The sequence below is a fragment of the Falco biarmicus genome, chromosome 12, assembly GCF_023638135.1.
Source record: "Falco biarmicus isolate bFalBia1 chromosome 12, bFalBia1.pri, whole genome shotgun sequence".
Taxonomy (NCBI): Eukaryota; Metazoa; Chordata; class Aves; order Falconiformes; family Falconidae; genus Falco; species Falco biarmicus.
Window position 1 is genome coordinate 32,348,621 of NC_079299.1, and position 18,203 is coordinate 32,366,823.

The 18,203-nt window shown below is 43.3% G+C and overlaps 1 protein-coding gene across 6 annotated transcripts; it reads right to left on the reverse strand.

Annotated features, from left to right (window-relative positions):
- Nucleotides 1–79: 79 nt before the first annotated feature.
- NPHP1 (nephrocystin 1) lies at nucleotides 80–18,015 on the reverse strand. Of its 6 annotated transcripts, none has more exons than XM_056357585.1 (20): nucleotides 17,912–18,015; nucleotides 17,759–17,823; nucleotides 17,152–17,212; nucleotides 16,540–16,676; nucleotides 15,897–16,092; nucleotides 15,486–15,587; nucleotides 14,580–14,671; nucleotides 14,107–14,149; nucleotides 13,448–13,532; nucleotides 12,727–12,821; nucleotides 11,951–12,079; nucleotides 10,721–10,795; nucleotides 9,868–9,978; nucleotides 8,042–8,124; nucleotides 6,692–6,768; nucleotides 5,740–5,836; nucleotides 5,226–5,338; nucleotides 2,752–2,825; nucleotides 2,261–2,305; nucleotides 80–513 (listed from the first exon to the last, which is right to left on the reverse strand). In XM_056357585.1, exons 1-20 carry the CDS (start codon nucleotides 17,978–17,980, stop codon nucleotides 235–237), a joined length of 2,028 nt encoding a protein of 675 aa, XP_056213560.1. In that variant the 5' UTR covers nucleotides 17,981–18,015; the 3' UTR covers nucleotides 80–234. The 6 variants fall into 6 exon arrangements, with proteins under 6 accessions (XP_056213560.1, XP_056213561.1, XP_056213559.1 ...); XM_056357586.1 differs by having other exon boundaries at nucleotides 80–444; nucleotides 5,740–5,839; XM_056357584.1 differs by having other exon boundaries at nucleotides 5,740–5,839.
- Nucleotides 18,016–18,203: the final 188 nt, after the last annotated feature.

Genomic DNA, 18,203 nt, shown 5'->3' on the forward strand with positions numbered 1-18,203 from the left:
AGTTGGTGCACCGAGTAACAGACAACATAGCCTTGTCTAAGACTGCAAAGTCAAACATTTAAAACACAATTTCCATTAGTTAAACTGATAAAAACATTTTAGTGTCTCAAAACGTTTTTATATGTGTTAAAATATTCTTTACAATTCAGACGGTACGCAGTTTCACTCTGCTGAGAATTCGTTTACATTGTTACCCTATTTGTATAGAGCCTGAATTGTTCTTCTGTAATCCATTCAGACTCCAGGATTGTTTTCCCTCACTTCTCTTAAGAAATCATAAGTCAGCTCTGAGATATCAAAGGCTTTGTGAGTGTTTTCTGATGACAGCAGATAGTGAAGTGCACCATTATTCTCTTGGCTCTTTTTCAGAAAGTCAGCAATCACTCTCCAGCGAGATGCTTCAGACTCTTCCTCAGCCCACTTGTGGTCAGGGAGGAGAGTGGACTGGAGGAGAGGGAAGACAGAGTTGTGGTACACCAGGACAAACAGCGATTTCAGAAATTCTCCATCTCTCTGCAGAGAAGAGGATTTGAAAGTACTTCAGTTCAAATACATGGCGTTGCCAAGCACTCCTCCAGAAGTATTGTGCACAGGGGGGGGAAAAAGATCAAAGAAGAAAACATTCGGCTAACCCCCGGTTCCCAGGATTACAACGGGAAAAGATCTGACCTTCCTAAATAAGCATCGGCTGGCCAGATGGGCCTTGGACTCGCCACCGAGGAGTACACTACATAAACCACAGATCAACAAATCCGCTCTCCAGCCAACTTACTTTTCCAAACGACAGAGAGCAGCGATACGCAGCCAAACCCTGCTGGGTGCCACGAAACAGCCACCGAGAGCCCTTTGTTCCCGGGGGTTTTGTATCTCTTCCCAAGAACACCGGCATGCGACGACTGCTCCCCAAGCCTCTGCACGCACAGAGACTGCCAGGGTAGTGCCACATCCTCCCCGCCTTGGAAGCCCAAACTCCACTTGTTTCTCTACTGCCCCAGGCAGAGTTGGAATGATCCCACACTCCTGGCAGCATGTGGCTCTTGGCGGGAGGCAAGGCCACACCGTACGCACTGTTACTTCCAGCTTTCATAGGACGTTTTGTGCATGGCAAGAATTACGCCCTCCCCTGTAAAGACCAGTTTGAAAAACTCAGACTAAGCAGCAGCCCGGTCAGTGATCAAACACTGAAAGATCCCAACGCTGTAACTAGACAAGATCTGTGCGCCTCATTTCCCACACGCACACTAGAAAAACCCCTTCATGCAAGGAGGGCAGATGCAACACGCTGCCTCCTGGAAAACTTGATCACCAAGACTCTTCCAGAAATGTGAGCGCTATGAGTGGCACTGAACGCCTCAGCAGCAGATTTAGCGGCTAAGCTAACAAGTCACACAGCCGTGCAAGGAGTAAGAATTCACCAGGCAGCAATCCTACCACGGGAGTGGCACATGACAGATCAGGTAAAACTGGATGGTTCTGGGATACCGAGGAGTTACTAATTCTTTGAGCAGATCAGCTTTCGTTTTGGATAAATGACCCTGAAAAAGCAATTCTGACTCAACAGCATTTTGTTTTGTTTGCACAAACGAGGAGATCTTCTCGCCTCTCTATTCAGTAGCACGCACAGTGAATGAGATACCCTGCTGCTGCTCCCAAGAAATGAAGTGCCTTGGACCAAGAGCCAGTGCCTTTCCCGTTCCGTTACCTACAGCTTCTCTTTGTCCAGAGAACAGGCGGTAGGACCAAGGTAGGGTAAGCCTGGTGGCATGGGCAATTCTGTTCCTAGCTGTCTACACACCAAAACTGGATGGCGGTTACATCTGTCTGAGGTAGGGAGACTTGCAGAATTCAGAGGTCTTTTTCAGGCAGACTGATGGGAGGTCTGGAGCTCAGAGGCTGGAGGAGGAGAGATTATTCTGTGAACATACACGGCCCCTGTTGTATCAGTGGAAAGTTTTTACCAGTCAAGTACTGGAAGCACCTCGTGAAAGGGAGCCACGCTTCGGGTATGAACCTGCCACAGGTTCCCCGCTAACAACCATACACAAACGCAGAGACAAAGGGTTACAAGTTAACTTCATACTCCTCCTAGCTTACTGGTATAAATATGGGTAAAGAAACGTTAAGAACTGCATTTAGCATATCTACATTTTCTAAATAAATGTACAGCGAGAGAAAAAGTTAACTAGCAATAACACTGACAGAAAGCTTCTTGTTCAAATTAGATTGAACGTATGTCAAATAAAAAACTCTAATTTTTTACCTTCTCGGATCTCTTCAACGTTCTTTCTCTATCTGCCCAAGCGCTCTAAAATGAAGTGAAATGTCAAATCAGACTGGGATGGTGGAGATCTAAAGCAATTCCATTTTTAGCTGCAAAAATCTCTCCTGCAGTCCCACAGCTCCTGCCACAGTCCCACTTCCCTCACACTCCCCACTCCTCCCTGGCACTAACCCACCCGAGCACGCTCCTGCTGTGGCTGCATGGCTAGCGGCACTCAAACTAGCCAGTTCATGTCTCTGCATCCCTTCGGAACGTACTCGAGCCTTCTCTTGCAGTTTTGCAGGCACTAAGACACAAGAGCTGTATGTACTTGAAACAGTTAAATGGAAAACCAAACAGCAGAAAAGTTACCTTTTCATGCCATTAAAAAAAAAGAAAAAAAACCCAAACAAACCCAAACTCAGATTCTGCAAACTATCTGGGAAATCCTGACACAACAGATGCAATTGAACGCTGCATAGATAACATACCCGAAGTGCATCCATCAGGTCTGGCTGATCCACGAGTTGAGGGAAAGTTGCTAAAATAGGACTACAGATTACATCTGAAACAGAAAACACACACACTCAAAGGCTAAGGAAGAAACAGGATGATTTTCAGGGCATCAACACATCAAGGTGTTCAGCACATCCCCTCCCCTCAGATAATTTCAAAGGGAAAGTTAGCTGCAATGGTACTCCGGAGCAGCAGGGAAGGCAGAAGAGCTCTCCATCAACTGCATTCTCTGACTGCAGCAAACTGAATGGCTGAGAGACAGTTACCCTGACAGCGACACACAAACCACAACTGCTGGGTTTTTAGGAGAAGCCAGCAAGCAGGAGACCTGCCTGGCTTCACGTACAGGTAGACTGAGGTGGTTTTCCTCATTTTTGCACCTGTCTTTTTAATAAACATCTGAAATTGTGCTGCTTGGTTTGGATGAGTAAACATGCTTTCATTCTACCTTAACCTGGCTCACGTTGTGTGCGGTCTTAAGGTAGCTGGGTAACAAGTGACAGAGTAAACGTACCAAATGGGGCACATCCCCAAAGCGCCTAGGCCTCCCGCGTGCCCCCCCGTCAGCTGCTGGGGCCAGCGGTCTTGGTGCAGCCGAACAGGCTGGTGTGTCAGAACCGTGGGGCAGGGCAGCACTGCCTCGCTGGGACCGCAGGAACCAGCGCTCGCTCCTAGGAAGGGCAGCACGCCTTGACCCCAGCGGCGCGGTGGTCCTGTCGTTATTTTAGTTAATGAGATTGTGGATAAGACTACAAGAGCGCTACAAGTGACACACAATGGAGTTCTGGTTTTCTTGTGATTTTACACTTGTCTCTTTATGTGCAAGTTGATGGAAAGTTTAGTAAACATTAGTAATTTACCGATAATAAAACATGGAAGCAAGCCAGAACTGATTACTTTTGTGGAATATAACTGGCATTTTAAGCTACCCGTTAGCTGATTTTGAAATAAGAAAAATCTCCCGTTACACTAGTAAAAAGCAGAAAATGGCTAACAGAACAACTTCTGAAACCCTGGGGGAAAGCCTTTAAATCATTTCAAATGAGGCCTGAATCCAAATGGATGCAATTTATCTCCAGGAGAGGTCATTAGCCTTATCTATTGTCCTACATTATAAAGATCAAATCAAGTAAGGGTGACAGTTCCTAACTAGCCTTTAAAAACTAAGCAGTTTCATTTCTCTGTGGTCAGTTTATTAAATAAAGCATTAATTTCTAGAAGGGTCTGCCTTCCAGATACCGAAGTCCATATACGCAGAATGTGTATTAAAGCTCAAGAAAATCAGGAAGGAAGTTAAAGTTCTGAGCACCTCTGAAAGACAAACCTGTAATTCAGGTGCCTAAGTATGGCTAAAGAATGTAAGTTAAAAGTGCTCGTAAGTGCACATGCAAATTTATTTGCCATAGGAACAGACAATAATTCAGTCTGGAGAAGAAAAGGGAGAAAACACAAGAAAGCAACTTTGCAGTACCAATATATATTGTATTGGTGTACAAATTCACCTGTAGTACAGTTAAGAAATGTAATTTTTCCATATTTCAAATTGATATTAAAATGGAGGAGACTATAAACTATTACAGTTCTGTCAAAGGCTGTTGAAAGATGTGGAAGGACTAAGACAGTTACAAAATCAGAGCAAGATACTGAGTTCTAAAACCAGAACTCTTCCAGAGTTCTGTCTCTTCCTGCTGCATTAGTCAATAAGTAAATAACGAAAAAAAAAAAAAAAAAAAAAAGAGGATTACTTAGCCTCAATGACAGAAACATCTGCCTAATCTCTTCTGTAACTCAGAGAGCATGCAGACACTAGAAATTAATGAGTAAACCTGTATGCATGCCTAATTTCTCATCCTATGGGTGGTGAAAAGGAAACATTTATCTTCCAAATAATCCTTTACCTTTATTGGCTTTCCATTTATTTGTATTTATTTAGAAATAACTCTACCTACCTGCACAGGCTTTTTTAAAATGAGAATTTCACTGAAAGCACTTCATTCCTACCGTGCGGAAAACAAAACTATTCCGGTGGGGTTTGCATTCTGCTACGTGATGTCAAACAGGGTAACATATCAGATGCGGGCTGAAGTATTACTAGTTTGAAATACAAACACACCGAGCGGTGGTACTCACAGCAAGAGGCTGTTCCCTTTTGTCTACAGGGACAACAGCTTTCTGTTTGTCCCCACAACACCTGCAGAGCGAAAATTAAACACACTGAAATCCTCTACACAGGCAGCATGACTTCCTCACCTTGTGAGATGGTCGGACAATGGCAGCACTACAAAGGAACAAAATACTACACGCCCTGCAGCTGGGAGAGTTGCTCCTGCAGCCGCCTGCTTTCTCTTACAAAAGGGAGACTCTGGAGAGAGTAACTCTCTTTATGAACCTGATCTTTCTCCAACACACTCTCCATACGGAGTTAATTCTCCGCAACGGCAATTCTTACCTGCGCTTTGTATGCTTATTCTGTCTTTCAGGAGGGCATCACCAAGCATTTGTCGATAAAATATCAAGAGATGGATGTAGCACATACTGCCCAGTAACGTTTCTGGAAGCAAACTATTGGGAAAATAAAGAACATGCGGTTGAGATTTTTATTGAAAACTGCTCCTATGAAACATTCAGTAAAACCTGAGGGTAATGACAGCTTCACGGATATTATTCATTAGCTCATACTGTCATCTCCACGAACCCATCACAACTTTTGAAGGCATACATTGATACAGCATACATGGATACAGACTCCTGCTGTCGCAGTTCTTAATCTTACCTAAAGACTTTGTTTTCAACAAAATAGCTCTGAGCATCAAACAGAGATCAAGTATGATAAGCCGGGAACACGACCCTCGGTTTTTTCCATGGCCAGTGCTCCAGGGAAGGGGAATACTTTAGATCTCTGGGACCATTCGAGGCTATGTGAAATACTCTTCCAGTTTACGGCAGCACACACGAATACTTACTTCAGGACGGCTTTTGACTGCACACTTAGTGACCTCAGTTTCACTAGAAGCACAGGCTGTTTCCTGAGTGCCATAAACTGATGAAAAACCCCACTGCCTGCTGAAGAAAGAAATACTCACTGTGAAATCAATCATTTGGAAAGAACATTAAGAATTATATTACAAGAACGGGCATTTAAATTTGGCATGAGATGTTTTACTAAAACTGTAATGGTTTAAGGATAGTCTAAAAACCAGGAGGAACTGCACGTCTGAAGATTCATCGGCTCTATCAACATTTGGTTGAACATAAGCTATTGCCTCTCTGTAGTACGGTGGATTCATGATATGCCTGGAGTAACGCAGAGGTAAGCGTCCAAATGGTAAAGGCCTCCCGTTGCTCGCAGCATGTGTCGCTGGCAAACGGGTATTTTTACAGCTTCTGGAGGAAAGCCATGGCCACCCTTATTTAAAACACAAGTGGTCTATCATCTGAACCAACTCTTGGGGAAGCTTTATTCAAGCCCACAGGGAAGACCCAGTACAGATGTTCTGTAGCATATTTATGCACGCGTGGATCTTACGCGCAAGTGATACGGGACTTGAACAGGCTGGCTTGGGAACTCTTTAGACCAGTGTAACTGCTGAGCCTTGTACCATCCGTCAGCCCATAGCCACGAACTGTTAAGTGCAGTTAAGGAAATAATTGAATCCATTTCCCAGAACTAACCTTCAACCTGCAAACGCTGGATATTACAGAAACATCAGCACTGGCAGATGGTTCCAAATCCCACCAGCCAGTTCTCTTGTGCAAAATAAGAACACACAAAACTGTGTTTCAGGAGGGCATCAAAACAAAACCAAACCAGGCTGTGGTGACTGCGTGCTAACAGGAGATAACGAGAGCATGTTGTAAAATCGGTGTAACATTTGTGATATCGTTCTAGTTTTATAGTGTTTAGGAGAAACACACCTCTTCTTGATATCGATGGGTCAACCTCAATGCCTCTCTCGTAGGGAGTACCACCATTTAATAGCAGCTCATGCATCCTGTGAAAGAAAAGCAACACAGTGAAAATAAAAAGATAAAAGGATACGCGAGAACAGCACAACCATTTCCCGAGAAAGCAAGCTGCCTGCTATCTCAAATAAAAAACTGACATGGTGCTTGATGTTATGACTAGTATTTTATGTGAAATGACTACGCCTAATTAAGTAGCCAAATCTCAAATGATAGATTTGTATTATATTGGGAAAGTAGTTAATTATTTTAAAAGAAATTAGCAACATTGATTTTTTTTCCACATGACCCCAGTATTTTTCTTATATGAAATTTAGCAATTGTTTCACTAAAACGTTTTTAAGGAGTCATCGCTTACATAGTACATTTTAGAAATGGAAAATTTAAAACACTGAAGAATAAGGTAATCTCAGTTCTGTCAAGAGTAAGTCACTGTTGCAGGAAGCATGGCATTTCACTCTGTAGACACCAAATTTAATTAATGAAACAGAAAAATAACATTAGAGATTACATTTAGAAGAGATTTAGAGACTTAATAGAGCAGTAGAGGTCTCCCGTGGGTATTTTTTTTTGCCCTGTAATCCAAGTATATTCAGAATACACATACATATCTATATATATTTGGTAAAAACCAAAGTATCACAAGTCTTATCTACGATGAATAATTCTGTAAATTAATAAAAAGCTTTCCTACATTTAATAAAATAGAAATATGTAATTTCATTATTATTTAGTTCATGGGTCCAACTATCATTAATCATAAAATCAACTGCAAAACATAAGCTTATTCACACTCTCCGAGTGAGGTAAGAGATAAATTCACAACTCTTAGCTGCTTAGTCTTGGAAACCAATCTGCTAATTTTTACATGTGAAATGGATATAAAGTGCACGTCAGGAAGAGCTGGAATCAAAAAGGACGCTGCCACCTTCAGTTTGGGTAATGATTCTATTTTATATAAACAGAACACTAAAAAACTCCCTATTAACTCAGGCTTTTCCATAGTTTTAAAATTCCTGAAGAATATTTTTCAACACACACTAACTTGCAACATTTCAAACCTGAATGTTGGGCACAGGGAGCACTTTTCCCACACAAACTTGGTAGAACGTACACCGGGTGTGGAAGCAGGACCGGCATTCTCACTGAAAGACCCAGCACAACCTGCGCTTTAGTCTGGGTTACACCTGCCCCTCTTGGTGTGTAAGTATGAAATATGAACTCCTGGCCTAAAATATATGCATATAAATACATATGTTAATTCACAGAGAGAAAGAGAGAAGGAAAACATAGCAAACGTACTTGGAAGGAACAGGCATTCCATCAGAAGTAAAAAGCTTCAGAAATGCCCAGCCACAGCTTAGCTCTCCTCTTTCACCTGTTGACTAGAAAAAAAGAGAAACGTCAATAATTTGAGCAGGTAAACCAGAATGAGTAACTGAACCACAAACAATTGTTTAGGATAATCACACGAAAATTGTAAAAATGGTAAAAGCCCCAGATTAGCGGTAAGCAAACACTGACTGTGTCACATTCACAGGTGTTTGAAGATGTTTACCAAACAGCACACACAGTTATGCTGAAGGTGATCATCTATGAACATATTTAAGACATGAGGATTTATAAAGCCAAGAGACACACATTTAAGTTTGACATAAGGGAAACCCAAGTACATCAGGCTCCTGAAAGAGAAGAAATGCACAGATACAAAATGTAAAAGCACCCAAAGCTGCACTGATGCTCTAAAGAGTGCAGGACAGAGAAAAGGACAGGAAGAAGTTTGTCCAGAGGATTTATCCATCTGATTCCAGAGTCATCAGTTTCCAAGCCAGAGACCCAGCGCATCAGAAGGCTTTATTTGCAGTACCAGAGACAGTGCCCGGGAATGGGAGCTGATCCTGTGTGCCAGCCCATCCGCCTCCAGACCCCAAAAGCACCAGTAACAGCAGGTAGGAACTTGTAAACACTTCAGCTTTCATTTAAACTTACTCCATAAACAGAAGCAGACAACTTCGCCTAAACTTGACTACTCAGATTAGCGTGAGGAGGGCAATTTTGTCCCATTAGGGCTCTGAACCACTGCCCACCAACACGCTGTTCATCACCACAACTGTCACAGCCCAGCTCCCTACAGATGTACGCTCTGCTCATCCCCCTGAGCAACAGTTCTGCAACCCCACCACGCTCCTGGCAGGTCTCTCCTCCCCATCACCACAGGCACTACACTCTTGCACACTAAGTTCACACCCGTGTTAGTGAAAGATAAAATACAGCAACAGCACCCTTTGCAACTTCTCTAGCTCCATCTTTTCAGGATTCTGCTGCCCACCGTTTAACACCCTGCTTACTAGCTGTTCTGGGTTACCCTGCTTTTCATCTTTCACCCACGATTTACTTGACTGCCAAGATTCAACTGAGGAAGATCGTGACCATAATGAAAACGTAAGTGTTCGGAAAGAGGCAGCGAGACTCAAGTCAGTCTTGTTGATAAAATAGCTGAGACCTTCCAGAGCAGTGGCCTGTTCTGAAAAGCCACTGTATCCTCCAAATATCACTGTTTCTTATGCTCCTGGATGCATCTGCCTTCTACTACGGTAGTTCTTATGGGCTTTACCATCTATCGTGTTACTACCCGTTGTAATTCTCAGAAGCATATCCTAGATGGATAGGAAATATCTGTATCAATTCCAGCTACAAACCAGAGTCCATACTATTTAAACAGTTAAAATTTTAGTTTCCAAACTATATAGCACAGTAGTCTGAAACAAATCACAAAGATAGAAAAACAACGTAAGGAGTGAAGAGGGAATTGGTCCTTTGCGATCACGTTACATGAGATCTTTAACAGACGAACAGAAGTTGTTTCATTGTAAAGGTACATTCATGTCCACCAGTCAGGAAGTCTTTTATTCTCTAAACAGTTCCAAAATCCAGCATCGTTCTCCTCCCTCCCAGAAGCCAAAAGGCAGACAATCTTTTAGTAAGCCAAGAAAGGTTCAGCTAAATTTCCATTTGGATCTCACAGTTTGCTGCTGGGATACTACAGCTTAACATCAAATATTGGAACAGCTGGTCCACTTTATAAATCTGTGCTTGGAACAATTTATACTGCAACTTTACCCACTTACATGGCGAAGATAAGTGATGCCAAGTTCAAATAATATACCAATGTCTGAAGACAGAGAGCTGGACCTGACAAAACAGTCCCCATCAAGCAAGCTGGGTAAAATGCCCGTTACCTAAAACAGGGAGAGGGGTGGGGGAGGGAAAAAAAAAAAAGTGAATGTACCTATCAAAAAAAACAACTAATTTTTAAAGGCCATCAAACAAATCACTCATTCATGTAGGATCTCAAGCTCAATCCCATTGCATATAAAACAAGATCAGGGTAGAGAACCGATTTCAGTTGAAACCTTGCTCCCCTTACTCTTTATCTTGCCATGCAACACAACTATGCTACCAAGGTACTTCCGTGTGCGCTAACAAGCCATTAAAGAACTTTAGATGTCAAAAAGCACTTAATTCCTTACAAGAACACAGCAACGACTGGGGTAAGATGACAACATTACTGCTGTGAGCGTGGCCCTGCATGGCACCTGAAACATGGGGCCAAGCATGTGCTCTTTTTAAAATGAAATCAAAGCAAAAGCTCACATGCACAGTGGCTAGTCTCTTCCCTTCTCCACATACACCGCGTAGCGTCCGCCTGATGCTGATTCAAAGTTAACCAGTGTCACCAGCTGCATCACCAGTCCCTTCTGCTACTTTTCCTTCCCCCCAACTCTTTTCTCCAAAGTGTTTTTGCTAAAGCACTCAGTTTAGTTTGAATTCACGCACTTCAGCATGTCTTTTCTGCATATTCATTTTGGTTGCAGTACATTTTATTTCCAACACAAATACCAGAAGTAATAGATGTCAGTAAATAAGCAGCTGTAAACAGACAGTTACTTGGCTATGTCACCTCCTGAGCAAGATACCTACCCTCGGAGAAAAGGTCCATGTTTGAGGATTTTTAGGTTGCCACGTAGCTCTCACTGTGTGAATGTTACTCAGCACCTGAAGCATGACAGCGGTGAAAAAAAGCTACGGCAAGTGTTTCTGGAAAGCTATGCTTTAAGCTTTAAGAACATGCAGTACCATCCCTGATTAATCCAACACTGCACACAACAAATGAAATTACACTTTCTCTTCAATTTTATCAGATGGCTTCAGTTTAAAGGACTAGCAGAAGTTTTCCCTGAAGCCACAGAGCACTTTCCAGCCATTCTTGCTTCATATACACCACTAACAGTCCCCTCGCCCGCAACAGCATTCAGCGCAGCTGAACGAAAACTGCCAGATCGTCAGCGCTAGACCCTGTTATAAAAAAGATGCGCTACATGTGCGCACAGAGGAACACAGAGGATCAACAGCAAGTGGAGGAATCTTGGTATGACCCTGACAACAGCTACTCCCAGGCCCATCACAGGAGATCAGCCCAGAACACACTCATCTCCACAAACCTAAAGGAGCAAAGAGGCACAATGGCAGGTGGGGAAACTGAAATTATGGACTCGGAGAAATGGAGCTTCCACCCCAGCCCCTCCCAGGGCTGCCCAGGACAGCTGTCAGCCCCAGGGCCTGGGTGTGAGCCCTGTTGTGACAAGTCAACCGGAGCAGCTTGCTGGATCACCTTACAGACTGAAAGGGGTCACTGCTTAGGGGTACAAGGTGCTGGCAGGCAGGGGAAAGGCATTTTGGGACTGCACGTGACTTACTACAGGCATGTTCAGGGGAGAAACCAAAGGCAGAAAAAGGGAGGGATCAAGGTGCTTTGTGGAGTAACAAGGGTGGGAAAACAGAGGGATAAGTATGCATGTCTGGCCATGCCCAGCACAGCACCTGATCAGTGCAGTCTGCCCTGTTTACTCATTAAACTGCATTTATAACTATTTTTCTGGGTGAATGAGCTCTCTATTCCAAATGCATGTGTGTGCGTACATCTAGGTGCCATCAACTAGCCAGACCACAGGTTACTGGGGGCCCACACGACCTCAAGTGAGACACTGAGGGTACAGAGAGAGAGTTAAGTGGCTGGGAGGCAGATTTTGTGTGTGTGTGTCTCTCTGAGCGAGGAGCTGGAGGAGTTGGCTACCAGAGGAATCAGAGCGTGAAAGATCCTGAAAAGATCCACATCTCATCCAGACTTTTTTTGATAGCCAAACAACTTACCCGATTGCCATCAAACAGACAGAGCCGAACATGTCTACTGAGAACCTGTATACTGAGTCCCGGGAGAGGAATCATTTTACAGCTACATAAAGTTACAATCAGGGATACTCTAGTTGGTCTAGGATAAATCTGAAATACAGACAACAGAAGGAGGATTAAATCTACAAGGTCTTCCTACACGTGGTAACATTTTGTGTTTATTTCCTGAGATGACCAAGTGTAATGTTCACTCGACCAGATTCCTCTAACCACAATGCTTGTGTAGTATTAGCAGCAGCACCAAAATTTCTTCATAAGCCTTTAGCTCTCTTCTAAGGAGATTGCTACAGACATTTTAGCATGACAGACAGAAGGTCCTATTCAAAGTTTGAGAAGAAATATTCTAAAAATGGGCAAATGAAGGCATAAACACTAGCCAAAATGAAAGACAAATTAACTCCGTGATTTCACAGTGCCTAGCAGAAGTTTATGGTATAAAGATTCAGACTAGTCACCCATGCAGATCTGCTTCACCCCAGACAGGGAAGGAACCCACAGATGTAAGATGAAACATGATTCTTACCCAACACGATGATTTGTACTGATTTTTTGCCTATTAGAGAGTAGCATGTGATAACATCTACTGCCTAAGGAGTCTCGACTGACATAGAAATCTATCCTCTGTTCCACAGCAGTATCCACCCACCAATATGAAATATTGCAGCATTTCGCATCTAGAGATCCTGAAATTTCTCTCAAGCCAAAAGTATCATAGCTTTCTTACCAGTAATACTCACAGTATTTTTTTCAGAGTTCCACACCAAGTCTTTGAAAGCCACCTGTGATGGAGTAAGCTCAGGCTGCAAAAAGTAGCTTGCTCGAAACTGATTGCCTACAACAAAAATAATTTTAAAACTTTACTTTTTTTTTTTTATGATCTTTATTGCCACAACACCCAAAATTCAGATGTCCATTTGAATATTTGACTGGTCCAAACAAAACCACGGAGATATCTTCTACAAGCACCCTTCAAAAAGGGTACTTTTACTATTCATAAGCATTCTGCAGCATTTCATTCCACAAGCACAGTAATTTAATTAACAGAAACAACAATTGATTTGAAACAGTTTTAAACAAAAAGATAGGAAACGTGTAACGTATTTGAAGAGATTCCAAAAGGCCTTTGAGACAAAGGGAAGATTAAAAAAAAAAAAAAAGCATCCTTTTCTGCAACACCCACAGGAAGTATCTCACAAAGAGGAAAATCTTTAAAATCATTAGGAAATTTGTCATTGCCAGCATGGCCAGGATTTCACACAGATAAATCAAAACTTAACTGAAAAAGGAAAAAAAAAAAACCTTTTATACATCATTTGATAGGTCAAATATAGCCTGTACAGATTACCCAACTATAATTAAGCAAGACTGATTTTAGTCCAGTAGGCTAGTAAACAGGATAAGGAACTCACCACAGACACCTGAGAAATCTGCACTGCAATTATTGTGAGAAAACCTTACCTTTCTCTAAGAGCTGGAAAAGTGTGGATAGGCGGAATCCTGCAGGAACTGCTCCTGTGGCTGCCAGTACCTCTACTGTGTCATTCTATTAAAAAAACGACAAGGGGGGGCGAGGGCCAGGGGAGGTGGGGGGGGGAGAGAGACAAAGAAAAAGTATGTTAGTATTCCTGCTACTTAACATGTAATTCTATCCTAATTTAGAAGTCTCACACAACAAGTATCAGAGATCCAGGGCATCAGCCACCTCTCCTCACCTGAAGCTAATTTCACCCACCCTCAGGAGCTTTTGCTCTGTTTCCTGTATGAACCCAGCCAGACCCAATTTGTTAAACTCCCCCTCCGTTTCCAAGCTGCAGCAGAGCAGTCAGTTACAGAACAAAATCACACCCAGCACAGAACTGGTAAAGCCCTACTGTGGCAAAACAACAAAAGACATCTTATTTGCATCTTCATTTGGACACATAGGCTGGGCTGCAGCCCATTTCTAAAGTATGGGAGAACATTCCTGTAGTATTCCTTGCTAAAAAAAAAAAAAAATTGTCATTTAAAACCAGTGGCCTGCAATGTGAGAAACAGCGCTTGGTAATAAAAGGCAAACCTTGTCTACAAAATAATTAACATGACAGTAAATGAAGCTGCTATGTAAGAGATACACCTACCTCCGTGACAGCTCTTCTTACAGCACTCCAGTGAGAATCTGTTCTGGAAGAAAAATAATTATTTTTTATAATACATCATCCTCATGTGGACAAAAATTTGAACACTAAATATTGATTAGTTTTTAAATAGCAGCAGTTTAATAACCGTATCTATCTGAGAAACTACTAACAACGTATTTCTAGTCACTAAGACTAACTGCTAGACTGTCTCATGACCCAGTCATTCTTTGATTTTGAGGGGAAAAAAGGCAGACCAAAGCAAAACTCCCCAACAAACCCGCTCAAGTAAAAATGTGCCTGCAGACTGGAGAAAAAAAAAAAAAAAACCAAGTGCACTCCTGTACTGAAAAGAAAAATTCAAACAAGCAAATACCCTTGTGAGGTATTCTCACTGTCAGAAATGTAAGAAAACTGCCCGATTTAAGGAGGAAGAGTCATTTTATACTTACTTGCCTTCACATCACTCCATTTACCTTTTCTTAATTTCAGTTCCACTTGCTGTTTCATCCACCACTTCTATGTGTTCTTCACTTTGCGCTTGGCTTTCACCACCTTCACTATGGACCTGTAAATCAGATTCAAAATGGCAAAGGGCTCGATTTCTTCACAGTTCTGTTTTTAAAAATGCTTTCTCCAACCATAGCACATCTCAATAGTTCAGAAGAGGAGATTTTTCCATCTGTAATGTATTACTCCATAGCACTGTAACTGCAGAATACTGCCCTTAGCTCTGCAGCTACAGCAACAAGTAAGCAAGAGAATGCATTTGCAAAGGGATTTTTAAAGAGAAATACATCAGCACCATGAAGTAAAAAGCTAGCTACTCAGCATGTTCTTTAGTTGCATTGCAAAAAGCTTTGTTCCATCTGATCACTCAATCCCAGCTGTGCACCCACACTTCAGTGTCCACCACCACTGGATATACACCTGCGTAAGTACATAAACTAACATGTGTAAGCAACTCTAAAAAAAAAAATACAAGTTACAAAGCTTTAAAATCAATTTTTAGAAGGTTCTTCCGTGTCAAATTACAAAATACTCCAACATTCACAAGGATTCACATTTCATATAAATTATGAAAAGCCCAAATTAGTCCATAGCAGCTTGGAATCTTCAGAGCTGATCTTTAGTGAAAAAGATTATGACCTTCATATTCAAGAAACTTCTCTGCATTTATATGTCGCATCTTCACAAGGCACAAAAATACTGCTTTTGCTAGCTATCTCCATAGATGTATACAGGCATAGTATTATTTCCAAACAACTGGCAAAACACTACTGTGTGTCCCCACGTAAGCATTATGATCAATCTTACGCAGACACACTATCATTAATAGATATAAAATAACAGAGGTGAGACTAGAACAAGATAAGACTAACCGCAAGATAGGTTCTAGGAACGAGGCCTCTCTCCCCTTTCGAGTTTTCGGCTACCCACCAGCCATCTGCCTTCTTGTCATGTATAAGCAGGACTTCCCCTTTCTTTGCCATTAGAAAGAGAGACAGAGAAAAGACAACCAAGTATTTCAAAAGGGCTCCAGGCACAATTAAACAAACAAAAGCTTATTTTTCCCTACAACAGAGATCACAAGACTACCGTGACAGACCCTGCCACTACAGAAGGTGGCAAAAGGATACTGGACTCCACTAAGCCAACTGTACACCAGGAAAAGCCATTTCTCCTGAATCCCACAAGGAACTGGCTGAATCCCGAAGAACAGGATTTAATTACAGTTATTGCTTAATACAGAATGATCTGCAGTAAAAAAACTTTTACAAAGACATAGTTACCATAAATGTGAGATCTCCTTCCTGCTGTGCATTAAAGTTCCCAACTGCAATACATTCTTTAACATTCGGATCATCCAACAATTTATCCTCATCGGCTTCTTCACTGTCTTCCTCCTCACTACTTTCCTCATCTTCACTCTCCTCCTCCTCTTCATTCTCATCTTCTGCTTGAGGATCTTTCTGATGTTCCTGATCCCTAAACAAAATAAATCAAACTTTTAAAATTATTATTTTAACAAATTTTCCCGAAATTTCTGTAAAGCCTTGCAATATGGGCTTCTCTGCAAAGATGTTATCCAGATACAGAATTGTCATTCCTGTTTTACTCTCTGTCCTGATCTGAAAAAACTCCAAAATTCCAATGGTGTTTCCTTCCTGAGCCTACAGGCCACACTGCACCCTCTCCTCTCAACCGCCACATTGTATTTCAGCCATTAACCAACACCCTCTGAAAACTCCAGGGAGTCCTTAACGACTGCATCAAGAAAACAAGCCCGTAAGAGCTGGCTCAGGAGCACTTTTGTTTTAACTGTGTGTTAAGACAATAAAGGGGATGGATTAAAAATTTTTCAGGGTCCTTTCCAACCGTACATCTACAAATCTACAAAAGTACAGATTGTATTTGTTTGTTTAAGCTACTTACACCCCGTAACTCGTAGTCACATTATCTTGATCCAAGACAAGAACAAGTTTCTGCAGCTGCTGAGAAAGTTTTAGCAATAGCTTTTCTTCTTCTTCTTTCCTCTGACTGTAATTCCCCACAGGTGCAGGCTCATCAGCCTGAGAAAGAAAAACACAACAAATTGCTCAAAGAATCAAAGTTTAAGTAAAACAGTTAAAGTTCCCCTAGAAAGTTAGTTTTCCAGACATGGCTTACAAACCCGCACCTTCCTGGGCACTGTCACTCCCTGTTTAGTGAGACCTTTCTTGCCCTTGCATTCTGCCAAGATAAAATTTCAAGCTAAATTTCAAATCTGCATTCCCTGCTTCCAATACAATGCATTGGGTTGATAAACATTATTTTATAACATATTGGGTTGATAAAGATTTTAAGCACGGAACTTGTACACAATAAAGCATTAAAAATGTGCTTTAAGTAATATACACGGATCTCAGAGATCCCAGTTGGGGATTGTGCAGGGCTAGGCACTGCTCTTGACATGAGACATCTAAAATCGAAGGAGGCTGGTATTCTCTAAATACTCTTGGTGATGTATTTTGGAGAAAACCATTAACAAATTGTCTCCATACTTACTTTTTTCAAAGCATAAAGAGCATTTGTATTCTCATCCACCAGTTTCTTCAGCTGCATACATCTGCATTGAAAGACAGAGGGTGTTTTCTTAAAATTCAGAACGTGTGACCCAAATCACGCATGCTTACTGAAACGTGTCAATATAGATACTCCGAACTTTGCCTGCCTGCATGCACACAGCCTGACAAATACCAATGTACGCCCAAATGGCAACTTAGCTGACTGATACCTGTGATGGGCAAATACCCACTTAAAACTCCCTCAGCCCTTCGGGACTGGGAAGCAGCTGGCCTATGGCTTCTGGAAAACAGACAAGTGAGAAGGGGCAGGGAAGAGATCTGTACGATTAGGAAAAAAACGGAAAGGCACCCAGGGAACCATCTGCTCCTTCTGCTGCTGCAAAGGTGACGGGGAAGCGGCGAACCTGGCAGGGGCTTTGCTCAGAGCCACCAGGAGATGGTTCTTCCCACAACACAGAGTTAAGCTGTGCGACTCCTGGCCACGGAGCGCTTCTTAAAGAGAGAGGGGAAGGCCGGGGGCAGGGGCTGGGAGCAAGGCCGGGCCCCCGCAGCTCCGGCGGGAGGGGACCCCTGCGGCGCCGCCTCACCTCTGCCGAAGGGCCTCCCGCCGCCCGGGGGCCGGGGCTGCGCTCTCCGCCCGCAGCGCCTGCACCTGCAACACAGAACGGGCACCGGCAGCCGCCAGCTCAGCTCGGCTCGGCCCAGCGCCCCGGGCCCAGCCGGGCCGCCCGCCGCGGTACCTGCGCCTGCAGCTCCCGGCTCCGCCGCTGCACCCGCTGCAGCGGGCCCCGCTCCCGCCGCCCCGACATAGCCGCTACGCAACGCGCGCGGCGGCGGCGCGAGATGTCGTCACTTCCGGCGCGCGCGGCACGCCGGGAGCGGCAGGCGCCGCGGCCCGCCCGCCCGAGGGGGAGCCGGGGGCTGCGCGGCCTCCGCCCCCAGGCATCGCCCAGCCCTGGCCGGGCACGGCCTGGCCGCGCTCGGCACCGCCCGGCCGCCAGCGGCACCCGCCGGGCCCTGCTGTAGGCCGCG

Excerpts from the sequence above, each read along its gene's own strand:
- NPHP1 (XM_056357584.1), bottom strand. The coding sequence starts at position 17,980 with ATGTCGGGGCGGCGGGAGCGGGGCCCGCTGCAGCGGGTGCAGCGGCGG. Across the intron at positions 15,588-15,896 it reads AAGGAGATCTCACATTTATG|AAAGGGGAAGTCCTGCTTAT; the intron begins GTAACTATGTCT and ends CTAATGGCAAAG. Across the intron at positions 14,150-14,579 it reads GGAACTGAAATTAAGAAAAG|AACAGATTCTCACTGGAGTG; the intron begins GTAAATGGAGTG and ends TTTTTCTTCCAG.